General features: G+C 44.0%; 1 protein-coding gene across 1 annotated transcript; it reads left to right on the forward strand.

The window, feature by feature from the left end:
- The first annotated feature begins 2,843 nt into the window (after positions 1–2,843).
- Positions 2,844–7,275, forward strand: hypk (huntingtin interacting protein K). Its single transcript, XM_079554541.1, has 4 exons — positions 2,844–3,077; positions 4,198–4,253; positions 6,640–6,691; positions 7,142–7,275. Exons 1-4 carry the CDS (start codon positions 2,874–2,876, stop codon positions 7,235–7,237), a joined length of 408 nt encoding a protein of 135 aa, XP_079410667.1. The 5' UTR covers positions 2,844–2,873; the 3' UTR covers positions 7,238–7,275.
- The last annotated feature ends 6,989 nt before the right edge of the window (positions 7,276–14,264 follow it).

Here is a 14,264-nt window from a genome sequence, read left to right on the forward strand (position 1 = left end):
GAAGAGCAATGAGGCCTCAGCCTTTTTACTGGAAACAAAGAGCTCACTGTATTTAGCGTCATGTTACTGTCACTCATGGTGTCTGACCTAAAGTCTCACTCTGAAGAAAGTCAACTCACATTTACACTGAGAAGGTTGGAAGGGCGCCCCCTTGTGTCACCTTGCATCCAAATGCCCGGAGCATAACAGCGGGTCAAAAAGACCCGCGAAGGCGACACGAGGGTTAAAATCAATCCTGGCCCCCGAGAGAGAATGGGGCGACTCTGGCTATGTTCTTTAGATGTAAAAACCTATCTTTGTGATATTTTTAATGTGTGGAATAAAAGCCAGCTCAGAGTCAAAGATCACACCCAGGTTCTTCACCTGTGAGGAAGGATTAAAGACAGTGACTGTAGTTTGGGTAAAAGTCTCTCTCTCTGGGCCGATGATTAACATTTCAGTTTTGTCCTGGTTAAGCTGGAGAAAGTTTTCTGCCATCCAGGATTTGATTCTAAAATGCAGTTAAAAAGTGCATCTATTGGCCTGGTGTCATCAGGAGACATGGAGATGTATAACTGTGGATCATCAGCATAACTGTGAAAGTCGACCCCGTGTCTCCTGATGACATCACCAAGAGGGAGCATATACAGGTTAAAAAGCACTGGGCCTAAAACTGAACCCTGGGGCACACCACATGTAATTCCATGGACCTTAGAGGAGCAAGTATCCACACTCACCATGAACGTCCTGTCTGTGAGGGAGGAAGTAAACCATTTGTGTCCAGCACCAGAGAGGCCGATGTGTTTTAAACGAGTTAAAAGAATAGTGTGGTCGACTGTATCAAAGGCAGCTCAGATCCAGAAGAACCAACACTGTGACCTTCTGTGAGTCATAATCTAATCTAAAGTAATTTAAAATCTGTAAGAGGGCGGTCTCGGTGCTGTGGTTTACCCTAAAGCCAGACTGGAATTTCTCAAGGACATTATGTGCATTAATAAAATCAATAAGTTGGATAAAGACAAGTTTTTCTAAGATTTTGCTTAAAATGGTAAGTTGGAAACTGGTCTGAAATTGTTCAAATCTTTACAGTCCAAATTGCTCTTCTTCAACAGGGGCCTCACCACCGCCCCTTTAAACGCAGCAGGGAAGACCCCGTCTGAAGAGAGCAATTCATCATGTTTAGAAGCTCGTCTCTAAAAGATCCATAAAATGTTTTTAAAAACGGCGTTGGGACCGGGTCTAAAAGACATGTGGTGGGCCTCACTGAGGAGAAAACTTTATCAAACATCTCTGCTTTAACCAGGACAAAACTGTCCAGTGTTTCCTCTGGAACAAATAGACCCTCAGATGTGTTTAGAGCCGTGTTACTTTGGGAAGATAAAATATTACATCTGATAGTGTCTCTTTCCTCTGAAGTGTCTGCAAACTCCTCACAGAGGGCATCTGTGGGGTTAAAGTTTTGTTTAAATTAGGCTTTAAAACATTTTCTATTGTTGAGAATAAGACTTTTGGGTTATTTTTATGATTGGTGATTATTGCTGGGTTGCAGGTTCTAGAATGTGATGATGTCATCGGGCCCAGCGGGAGGCAGGAGCCAGTTTTTCCTATTAACAGCATTACACTTTCACAAGTCGTAGCTCAAAAGAAAATGTATGAATTAGAAAAACGATCATTAATATCAATCACTGGGTCCATGATCTCTCTGTACAAGACCAAAAATTTCCTCAAAAACAAAATAATTTTTCCTCCATACAATAGCATTGGCCTTTAGAACGCTGTGATGTCACCTGCAACCCAGCAATTGTGGAAAAGAATTTGTTTCTTGCATTTCTTATTGCTGTATTGTAGGCCTTTTGTTGGGCACGGAATATTTGATAATTTATGGTTATTTTGCTTTTCCTCCATCTCCTCTCGGCCTTCCTGCAGTTTCTCTTAAGTTGTTTTAGCTCCTCGTTTCTCCGGGGGAGGGGTTTAGGATGAACCTTTTTAAGTTTGAATGGTGGTCACAGTGAGGTCTCTGAGGGAAGTGTGGGATGGTGGTCACAGTGAGGTCTCTGAGGGAAGTGTGGGATGGTGGTCACAGTGAGGTCTCTGAGGGAAGTGTGGGATGGTGGTCACAGTGAGGTCTCTGAGGGAAGTGTGGGATGGTGGTCACTGTGAGGTCTCTGAGGGAAGTGTGGGATGGTGGTCACAGTGAGGTCTCTGAGGGAAGTGTGGGATGGTGGTCACAGTGAGGTCTCTGAGGGAAGTGTGGAGTGTAAACTGTATCTGCAGCACACAGTGACTTTACCTCATTCATTTGTTAACTCAAAGAAAATGTGTCAGTTCAGCATAAATTCTTTTAGAAGTCGATTTTTAACACAAACCTTTGTCAACGACATTTGTAATAAACAGAGTAAAGTTGATGCTAAAACGCTCTGTGATCAACACCAAGACAGTGTTTCCTTAACTTTGCTAAAGGAGTGAAACAGCGCCCCCAATTTGACGCTGGTGGCCAAGCAGTGTACTGCATCCACAGAGAGCGAGTTGGTCTAAAATCTTTGTTTATATCTTCTTCTTTTTTTCGATTTTAATGTTTTGAAAGTTCAACTCATGATATCAATGCGTTTTGTCGCAAATGTCAGTGTTTCTGCCATGTTTTGCCATAGTTATTTGTTGTTTTTGTCTTTTTCACTTTTGTTTTGTTTTTTGTTTGTTTTGTCGTGTCTTTTCTCGCCTGGTTTTTGTCGCTTTTTGTTTTTTTAGTCTCATCTTCGTCGCTGTTTTAGAGCTTTATATTCGGCCCAGGCGGGGATTAAGAGATGAACCTCCTGTGCCGTAGGGGGCGCTGTCCTCCCCCGCGCACGCTTAACCCTCCGCACTTCCGGCCCCCGGTCCTTCTCTTCCGGTCTTGGATGAACAACATGGCAGCGGAGGGAGACGTGGAGCTACTGGAGCTGGAGCCCGAGGACGGCTGCTCTCTGACCGAGGACAGCTGCTCCATCCCGGGGAGCAAAGCCCAGGACAAGCCGCGGAAGCATGACAGCGGAGCGGCGGACCTGGAGCGGGTCACGGACTACGCGGAGGAGAAGGAGATCAGCGCGGAGGACCTGCACACGGTACCTCCATACACCACCTCCATACACCTCCTTTATCACCTCCATACACCACCTACACCACCTACACACACACTATACACACTATACACGCGGAGGAGAAGGAGATCAGCGCGGAGGACCTGCACACGGTACATCTGCACCTCCTACACCTCCTTTATCACCTCCTACACCACCTACACCTCCTTTATCACCTCCATACACCACCTCCATACACCACCTACACCTCCTACACCACCTACACCTCCTACACCTCCTACACCACCTACACCACCTACACACACACTATACACGCGGAGGAGAAGGAGATCAGCGCGGAGGACCTGCACACGGTACCTCCATACACCTCCTACACCACCTACACCACCTCCTACACCACCTCCATACACACTATACACACTATACACGCGGAGGAGAAGGAGATCAGCGCGGAGGACCTGCACACGGTACATCTGCACCTCCTACAGCACCTCCACACACTCTCTATACACGTGGGACAGGAGGAGACCAGACCTGGGACATTCACCAGACTGATGAGCTCCTCACTGATGTTTCAGCTCTCCACTCACACCGAGCACATGTCCTCCAGTTCAGCTCCTCGTGGTCAGTGTGATGCCTCATTTGAAAGCTAAGACCTGCAGAATGGATCGTAGCTCTTTGGTGGTGTTGCGTCCTCAGGGTTGGACGTCTCCTCCTGGCCACAGTGGCTCAGACTCCAGTGTCTCCTCAGTGTCTCCTCAGTGTCTCCTCAGTGTCTCCTCAGTGTCTCCTCAGTGTCTCCTCAGTGTCTCTTCAGTGTCTCCTCAGTGTCTCCTCAGTGTCTCCTCAGTGTCTCCTCAGTGTCTCCTCAGTGTCTCCTCAGTGTCTCCTCAGTGTCTCCTCAGTGTCTCTTCAGTGTCTCCTCAGTGTCTCTTCAGTGTCTCCTCAGTGTCTCCTCAGCTTCTCCTTCAGTAACTTGAGTAACCCCGTAGAGGTGATCCCGGCCCTGGTTTTTGTCGCTGCCTTCACATATTTTTCCAGAATGATCCACAGATAGTGGCTGTTGTACATGTTTGTTATTGTAGTGAGGAACAGGAAACTTTATATAATAATACTAATGATGATGATGTTGTTTGTGTTCCAGGCCATGTCTGTGATTGGGGACAGACGCTCCAGAGAACAGAAGGCCAAGCAGGAGCGGTGAGTCCCTCTGTCTGACCCTCTGTCTGACCCTCTGTCTGACCCTCTGTCTGACCCTCAGTCTGACCCTCAGTCTGACCCTCAGTCTGACCCTCAGTCTGACCCTCTGTCTGACCCTCAGTCTGACCCTCTGTCTGACCCTCAGTCTGACCCTCAGTCTGACCCTCAGTCTGACCCTCTGTCTGACCCTCTGTCTGACCCATAAACTCAAATGCTTTTGAGGGAATGACCGAAATAAAACGAGCTATTTGAGTTTAAACCATTATAAAATGTATCAGTCACGATATTGCAAACGTTTTGAAGATTGACGTCATGTTTAGCCACATCTCCCGCTGGTTTATTATGTTAGAAAACGTTAACGTTAAAGGTTTTACCTCCGTGTCACTCGGTAAATCATGATGTTTGAGTCTGTGTAGCTCAGTGTGGGTTTGTCCATCCAAGAACCTTCACTGAACATGTTGGTGACGTTTCCCAGTGTTTGATGAAAGGGTCTATGACAGGGGTCGGCAACCTTTAACACCGAAAGAGCCATTTGATCCGGTTTCCACAGAAAATAAAACACTGGGAGCCGCAAATACTTTTTGACATCTAATGCTGGGTTTACACAAGTCACGAATGCCACGAATCCACATTCGTGGCCGTGGATCACGAATGATACGGGGTAGAGGTTTCACGCGCCCACGAACTGTTGCGACCTGTTACTGCGTGTTACGATTAATTGCACGAATTATTACGCACGGTCACGAATATGCGTTCCGGGCTGCTCCCGCGCTGTTGCGGGTTATTGGGAATTGTCGCGTTCTGTCAAAAATCTGTCAAGAATTGGGCGAATGTGGACAAGATCGCCTGCCGCGCACACCGGAGGAGGCGGAGCAGGGACGTCTCGCTCCGCCGTGCTCTCCCTGACTCGGGCTCTCGCCAAATCGGGTTAAACAAAAAGCAAATAGACCAGCTCATCGTCGGGGCTGTCCATATACTGAAGAATAGCAATAGTTTTTCAGTCTATGGGACAGTCACACCAGTTCAACCTCCTGTCAACGTGTAACACGGGCAAACGCATCAACAAACGCACGCGCTTCATGTCAGATAAGTCCGTGCAACAGCCCCACAATTTGGGCTGACTTTACTTCACAGAAAAGCATAAAAACACTGCACTCTCTGTGCACTCGATCTCCTGAGGATCCGTCGTAGTTCTTGCTGCTCTTTAACCTCTTTATCCATGATTCTCACTCGTCTGGTCAGTCTCAGCTCCAGTTGGAAAAACTTTATAATCCACAAAACAGGCCTGTCTTCACCTGCCCCGCGCCCATCGCCGCTTGTTTTATGTGTCTAAGGTTGTAAATAAGCCTTAACTTATCTGTGGCGTAGCTGCTGTGGCCATGCGCTGTTGTTTTGGTGCGAGGCAGCGCGGGAGATGCATTCAGGGACCGCGGGAAAGGCGCTTCTTACTGTCCCTTTTTTCCCACAAACGCGGGGAAAATCGAGACAAATATAATATAATATAACGGGACAAATAACAGTGGGTTCTCCAGCGGGGGGGCAATAGGGGTGGCAGGGACTGGCTCCCAAACATCAGGAGGAACGACCGCAGGAGGAGGAAAAGGCGGCGTTTTAGCAGGTATACCGGCTTTCACGAGTATGACGTTTATTTTGAGCGATGAAAAACAATAAAATATATTTATTCTAATATGTCAAGATCACAATAATCTTCCAATTTAGAACTAAAATATTAAAGAACTAACACAAATAAAATACACTTCAATTAAATACTTTTTTAGTAATTTATTTTCCCAAGCCACTCAGAGCCGCAGTATAAGGATGAAAGAGCCGCATGCGGCTCCGGAGCCGCGGGTTGCCGACCCCTGGTCTATGATGTACAAGCCTGGTCTCCCTCCGTCCACGAGCCTGAACCGCTGTTTTCTTCATCACTCGCCTCTTTCACGCAGGCAGCTCCAGCTCTTCTGTTTCCTCTTCGTCCTCGTGTTTCTCCCCAGGACTTCTGTACATGTGCGTGTCCTTGTCCTTCAGTGAAGTATTTTACTGCTGCGAGCGGTGCCGCAAAACTATCCGTGTTGTCTCCGTTTTCCGCACCGGTGTCAGGACGTAAACATTGGATTCTGGCTTCCCGCTTCCGCTAAAATAACCCCGCCCACTAAAAATCCAGCCAATCACAGCCAGAGTTCTCGCAGCCCTGCCGAACAAAGTTCTGCTGAGCTGATGCGTCAGCCAGACCCGCCGAACAGGAGCTGCGAGAACAACATGACGCCATTTTGTTATCGCAGCTCTGGGTGCGAGAACAAAGTTCTCGTGTCTTGTGGAGGATGCGTTTCTCTGCTGACGTTTCTCTGATGTTTCTCTGCTGACGCTCAGTTTGTTTGTGTTTCAGGGAAAAGGAATTGGCCAAAGTCACCATTAAGAAGGAGGACGTGGAGCTCATTGTGAGTATTTCTTTACGTGTTTTAAAGTCGACCTCACACGGGTCATGTATGTCAGCGTTGCCGTAGCGATGACCTGTTTGTTTCTTCCAGAGAAAACCTGCAGAAAATGATCATTTTCCAAACCTTCACTTTGTTAGATCCTCAGACCCTGAAACCGGAGCCTGAGCGCCCCCTGGCTTTGGGCTGAGAATCATTTATTTATTCATTGATCTTAAACTTTGATCAGGACTGTTATTGTTTCAGATGCATGTTCTCGTGTTTCCCTCATGTTCCTGACGTGTTTCTGACGTGTTTCGTGTTTCAGATGCAGGAGCTGGAGATCTCGCGGCTCATGTTTCCCTCATGTTCCTGACATGTTCCTGACGTGTTTCCCTCATGTTCCTGACATGTTCCTGACGTGTTTCTCTCATGTTTCTGACGTGTTTCCCTCATGTTTCTCTCATGTTTCAGATGCAGGAGCTGGAGATCTCGCGGCTCGTGGCCGAGCGCTCGCTCCGGGAGCACCTGGGGAACGTGGTGGAGGCTCTGGTCGCTCTCACAAACTGAAACTATTTAAATGTTTTCTAATAAAATCTATAAAGTCTGATCCTTCAGTCGCTGCTTATTTATAATGATGATAATTATTATTATTATTGTTATTATTATGATAATTATTATTATCAGATGTGACGGAGGAGCAGAGACAGACCTGCTCAGATGAAACTTTAAAATCCCTGAGACCCAAAGGAAACTCGTATCTTTAAACCTGCCTGGATGAAACCCGGGCCAAACAAAGTCACACTTTTGGTTTGAGGCACGAGTTTAAAGAATAAAGATCGAGGGAGTTTTTATGTGACAGAGAGAGTGGAGTTTGGCCACTGGTCCACTAGAGGGAGACATGTCTGCGTTTATGAAGGTTTACTGAGAACATTAGAGCTGGATTTACGGAGCACAGTTCAAACACACTTCCATGTGCCTCAGCTGCAAACGGATCAAATCAAAACCTCAGCATGAACCTTCATCACTTTAATCACAGGTAAAACACCTTCAGTGTCATTCACGAGTAGAAGAACGGTTTTCAGCCTGGATTTGAACATCGTCAGAGCTGAGGCCTGTGTCATCCACACGAAGACTCACACGTGTTTAGTCCTGACTCTGGAGCCACAGGAGCCCCTCCCTGAGAGGGTTCACACGGCTCTAACATGTCACAGATGGACTTTTCTCTGAGCGACTGAAGCCAGTGCAGAGACCCGAGCACTGGACTAATGTGGTGGTGGTGTGTCTGCAGCCGTGACGTCTCTAACACATGGATACGTCTCTGAGTCTGGTTTTGACTCTGTTCCTCTGATGGTAAAAAGCTGCTGTTCTTGCTCTGATGTGGTTGTTTCAGTTCAGGTCTGAGTCCAGGATCATCCCAGACTCAAGGCGACTGATCACACTGTGTCTTTGTGTCTGTGGCCAAAAACAATCGTTCTAAATCTGAGTCTACTCGTCTCTCCACACTCATCCTCCTCATACTCGTCCTCCTCACACTCATCCTCCTCATACTCGTCCTCCTCACACTCGTCCTCCTCACACTTGTCCTCCTCACACTCGCTCCCCCCACACTGGTCGTTTCCTGTGGTAAAGGATAAATGACGTGTGTTTAATTGGCTTAACAATTTCCTGGACGACCTTTTTTATAGAGACTCGTCTCGAGCATCACAGTCTGTGGATCGTTTGTTGTTCTTCTTCGTCAGCTGGTTTGAGGAAGAGGAGTTCACACAGCAGGTGGTTCTCGGGAAACACCAGCAGCCGCAGTTTTACCAGTTCTGGCCCAATATTTACAAAGCAGTTTTTTTCATCGTTCATCTGAACAACTTTATGGTCATTCTGCAGATCAGACTCTTCAGAGACGCCCGTGTGGTTTCAGTTGGAAACAGACCATTGAGTACTCGCCACATTCCCCTGACATGGTTTGTATTTCTTTATTTGATAGTATGATAATAGGATTGTTGTTCATTTTTTTTTATACATTTCGAACGTTGCTTCAGACTGTGGTGTTCTATTCTTAATGAAGTTTGTATATAACATATGTTTCTTCTTGCAGATGTTCAGCCGTCCCTGGTCATCCAGGTGAGCCTCTGCTTTGTCCGGTAATGATTGGACAAGAGTTAACGAGGTGCCTGTTCACGTCATTATCGTAAAGAATTATGTCCCAGTTATATTGTTTGTTTGAAAGAAGCTATAGTTTCATTTGTCGTTAAAATGTCACAGATTCCTGGTATAGAACAGTATATAACACTGGCAGGTGGTCACTAATGTGGTTACACAGTATTCCACTAGAAGTACTTCTATCAATGAGGCTGGTGAATATATTGTCTGTTAGTGAAGTCCTGCTGGTGTTACTCTGGAGCTTTAGTTATGTTAGGAAACAGCGTCAGATGCACATCGTATTCACACATCGTTCAGTCGGCTTATGACAGATTACAAGATCCTTATGAGAATAATTAGTGATTTTTCCTAAAAAGACTCTATGAATGCATCGATATTGGAGCCGGGAGCTCTGTAAACACAACTTACAATTATGTTCTTATGTTTTTCCATTTCAATTTCAACTGTGACACTTTCCATGATGTTGTTTATTGATATAGAAATACTGTCAACACGCCTAAGATGGTCATGCACATACAACTGCACCTCCTTTTTTATTACTCCTATTCACATGGTACATGTTATAATGTGTCTGTTAACCAGGTTTCTGAAATGGCATTTATGTCCTTAGGCTCGTGCTGTTCAAATGAATTCAGGACAGAATTGTGTTCCTTTCTTGTTCTTTGAATATATTAGTTATACAGTGATCCTGGTAATATTCACAGTTGTCTGCGTCGTTAAAAAGATTATTGTCTGGATCAATATCGCTGAGAGCGTTGTGGGAAACTTGAGCATCACTGTCAGATGAAGATGAGTGAAGACAGTTCAGATCTTTATGATTTCCTTTATTTCTTTATTTTCCTTGAGTGTTTTGTACATTGCATTTCTACTTACACTTGTCCAACTCGCTTCCTTATTTGATCAACAGCACTTTAGCTCCTTCGGGCAGACCGTTGAGCTGGATGAAGTTAAATGTCCAAGTGTTTCTTCAACAGCCTGGCTTCCCTGGCTACGTCTGCATTCCTTTGTCAGATGATGGTTCATGCACACGTTCATCCCTCTTCAGTTTCTGCCTTGCTTTAGTAGAGCAGTTTTATGTTTTCTACTTACAAATCTCGCAGTCCCTGATGTCTTGCTTCGGGTGTTTTTCCGTGGAAGAGGGTGGTAAAGCCTCAGTGTCTCTGCTGTCCACTGTGAGCCCTCTGCTGGGGGGCGGGGTCAGCTCCCCCCTCGGCGCAGCGGCACGAGCACGTCCGGGGCTTGATGATCCAAGGGCCAGTGATCACCACATGGTTCATTCTGGAGTCCTGCTCCAGGGCGGCGATGCGGGTTTCGAGTGCGTCGATTCGCTTTTCTTTTTCTTCATTTTTCAGTTTCAACTCCTTCACCGGATTCATCAAGTCCATGGTCGTCTTGATGCTTTGACAGGTTTCGCGTCTCCTCAGACATCGAGTTCAGGGCTTTCCTCATTTCCCCAAACTCAATATCGGAGGCATGGTGATGTTCCAACCAGCAAACAAGCCGGTCCTGCAGCGCCGCTCAGCTGTGAGCCAGGTAACCCGGTGCGACCGGTCAGTGTGCTCACGTCCGACAGGTTCGAGGTCTCTAAAAGACCAGGCAATAGTTGGAATTAGGTCATCTTGATGATATTCCTCCTTTATTGGAGCAGGAACTGGAGAAACGCAACAGCGGTGTAACCCCGGAACCGGACAACCAACTGACCTGACGATTACCCCACTTTAATGTGACTTCAGTCCGTCCTTCACACCTGGATGACAGTGGGTCCAGAACAGAACAGAATATTTCAGCCTCTGCACTAAACGGCTCTGCACGTAGGGCCTCATTGATCATGTGAACAGAGCGCGGCACCAAAGAACCACAAACACATAAACTCCACTTATTCGACTCAACACTTACTTTATAAAGTGCACAAACACCATCGAGGTGGGCTATTGTTTATTGTTTAGCTTCCATATATTATCCGTAAAGTGTGGTTGATTAGTTACTAACAAAGATAAGCTTATTAAACAGTGGTCAGTGAGCGGAGATATAACAATCTCACATTTCTGAACATTATTCCTTACTGAATGTGAGATTAGCCAGTAATCTAAGCTTGAACGTTGGTTCCCAGTAGAAGCACTAATCCATGTATATTCTAACTTTGTCGGGTTATTCAGTCTCCAGTAGTCAAAAGTGTTGGTTTCAATACAGAACTTGCGTAGTACTTTGTTATTTTCAGGTTGCTGGCCTCTAGGAGGAAGCCTATTAAAATCACCTCCCACAACAATTTTCTCAGTCATGTGAGCAGCTTCCACTCTGTCACCCAGTCTCTCTAACATGCTTTTGTTCTTCACTTTGTTATTATAACCGTAAATACATTTTTGGTCACATATTTCAATAGCTGCAATCAGCCAGTGTCCATCTGTATCTCCTACGTGACTAATGACTTTACCTGCAAACCTGTTAAAAAGTATCATAACACCTGCCGAATGAGAATATAAAACATCTCTGATCTGCTGTACCAGAATGTGTTTCCTGTAAAACAATTACATTTGCCTTAAGATCTTTACAAAATAAAAAAAGGGCCTTGCGCTTTGTAAGTGTGACCTGAGGTACTTTAAAAAAATATTTAACCAAAGGACACGCAGACAGTGCTTTTAAAATATGTCATAAAAGTTTATTTAAAAGGACCAGGAGTTTGATATTAAAAAGTATTTATTACTATGAGTAAAATGTATATTAAAAATGGCCAATGTTAAAAGTGCAAATCACAAGTAAAACCCTGCAGCCCCTGGGCCAGAACCGAAGGGAATCTGGAACACAAAATAAACGTTAGAAAATAACCAAACATGAACGGCTTGACAAACACACACTAAATAACGAAAATCCCAGGTGCAAAACAGAGAAAACGGGCCGAATCCCCCCCCCAAGCACATCCAAGGGAAGTGAAATCTAAATACTAACAGACCCAGGGACGGCTGTACAAAACTGGTGCAGAGCGAAGGGGTTAAAAAGCTACAAAAACAAACTCAAATGCAACCAAAATAAACCCTAAAATGAACTCTAGACAAAACAGTAGCTAAAACCTGCAGTTAAAATGGAAACAAACGAAACCGAAATATAATGAATGTAAACAAAATATTAAACGTCTCAGATCAGAAGACATTTTCAATGGAATCAATGCTCAGTCCTTACACCATTAACTGGTAATCAAGCACATAAGCTTTTTTCAGGACAAGCATTTCAACAATGGGACCATAAAGGAGTGCACACAATTATAGACCTTTTCATTGACAAATCATTTCCAACATTTGAGAAATTAAAACATACATTTAATATTGATAATAAAGACTTTTTGAAATACTTACAAGTACGCAATTTTACTAAGGCAGCATTTCCCTCTTTTCCCAATCAACCTGAAGTATGTTCTATGTGCAATGTGTTATTGAACAACCCACTCAAAAAAGGATCTATTTCTAGAATATATAACAACCTCTCACAGATAGACTGGACAACTACACTTGACCATATAAAAGATGCTTGGAGTAAAGACTTAGGAATGAACATCACAGACGACCAGTGACCCACACTCTGCTTTTTAATGCACCTCACACAGAATAGGGCTCTCACTGTCACATAGTCTGCTGTAGATGGTGACAATGAAGTGACTGATTATGAATTAATAGCAACAATAATAATAAAATAATAGTATAATAAATTAACCAATAATGATATAATAGCATAAAATATAAAATAAATTACATTTATTAATCAATCATATAATGTGGTCGTAATTAATATAATCAATAATATTGTGTGCATTAAAAGTACTTAACTAAAAACAAAAAACAACAAGGAACAAATGTTCAACTTAAGATTGGTGACTCGTTGTTTTTGGCAGTGATGGGTATTTGTAATTATTGAGTTTTCTTTCCCCGTCTTGGAACCAGCAGAATGTTGTAACATAAATATTGATAATTGTAAAGTCACTGGAATATGATAAAATAACTATATGTCATATCTTCTTTGTGCAGAGTTAATGAATGTATCTATTTCTTAAGTACGAAAGGGGGGGAGGCTCTAACAAGCTGAAGCTTCTGCCTCCTCCTTTTGAGCATCATATCCACTTTATTTATTTATCTATTTGGCTATTCACCTATGCATGTATCTTTCTTTTGCTGGATTACTGAGCTGAACTCTGTTCCTATGAAGAACTTTGTGGAGCTCAGATGCTCAAATAAAAAAGATGAATTGAATTGGATTGAAGCTCAAGAGCGAGTCCACTCCTCTTCAGTTTGTATCAGACACGGCCTGCTGCAGTTTAAAATCCTACATCCATTGCACCTTTCCAAACGAAGACTGTCCAGGATGTTTCCGGGAGTGGACGCCTCCTGTGAACGTTGTGGCAATGCCCCCGCTTCATTGTCACATACATTTTGGAACTGTCCCCATATTACCCTCTATTGGACTAAAATAATTGAGACTTTGTCAGTCATTTTCAATGTTCGACTCCCAGCAGATCCAGTAATGTCACTATTTGGTGTTGTACCTACTGACATACATTTGAACAGTTCACAAATCAATGTATTGTGTTTCGTGATGTTACGAGCCAGACGTCTAATTCTGCTCAACTGGAAAAGTAAAATTCCTCCTACTCATCAAAACCTTCTTGAAGACATAATGCAATTTTTACAATTAGAAAAAATTAAATATTCTTTGAGGAAGAAAGAACAAACATTTTACTCAATTTGGCAACCTTTTATTAACTACTATAATAAATACATTTGGACAGACCTCCTAATACCCAATTCGATTTAATAATGTTTTTTTTTTACTTGACACTTCAAATATGTGCAGGTTTTTTTTGTTTGTTTTTTGTTTGTTTTGCTTTTCACATTTTATTTCTGTTTGCATTCACACATATACAAATTATGTACATGTGATTGTATAAAACTGTTGGAAAATGATGATAAAAATAACTGGGAAAAAAAAAAAAAAAGTGTCCAATGAAAACGCTCTTGAATTGACAAAAGCAGTAATGAGGGCTCAACCAAACCGTCAAACGTTTCAGTCAAAAAAGTGGCTTTTTAATCATGTCAGTGAGTCGTATATCCCGATCTATTCAACAGCCCATAAGAACAGAAGAACCACCTGGATTGTGAAAAGTCCCATATCTGCATCCAGGATAAACCTTTTCCCCTCGATGATGGCGTATCCTTCCTTCAAAAAGGCCTTCTTTCCACGGCGCCTCGCTTCATCCACCCGAGGCCACAGCTTCCCCCTCGCCTCCCGATCTTCTTTGGAGAAGTCCTGTTTAAAGACAATCTTCTTCTCTTTGCACACTCTGGCTTCATCCACATCTTCCACACGTCGTCCTTCACCGTCCGCGAAACAAACTGCATAATGACGGGTCTTGGCATGAACGGTGTCCACATTCCGGCGGAGCTCGTCCACGGACACG

The sequence above is a fragment of the Gobius niger genome (assembly GCF_951799975.1).
Source record: "Gobius niger genome assembly, chromosome: 4".
NCBI classification, from domain to species: Eukaryota; Metazoa; Chordata; class Actinopteri; order Gobiiformes; family Gobiidae; genus Gobius; species Gobius niger.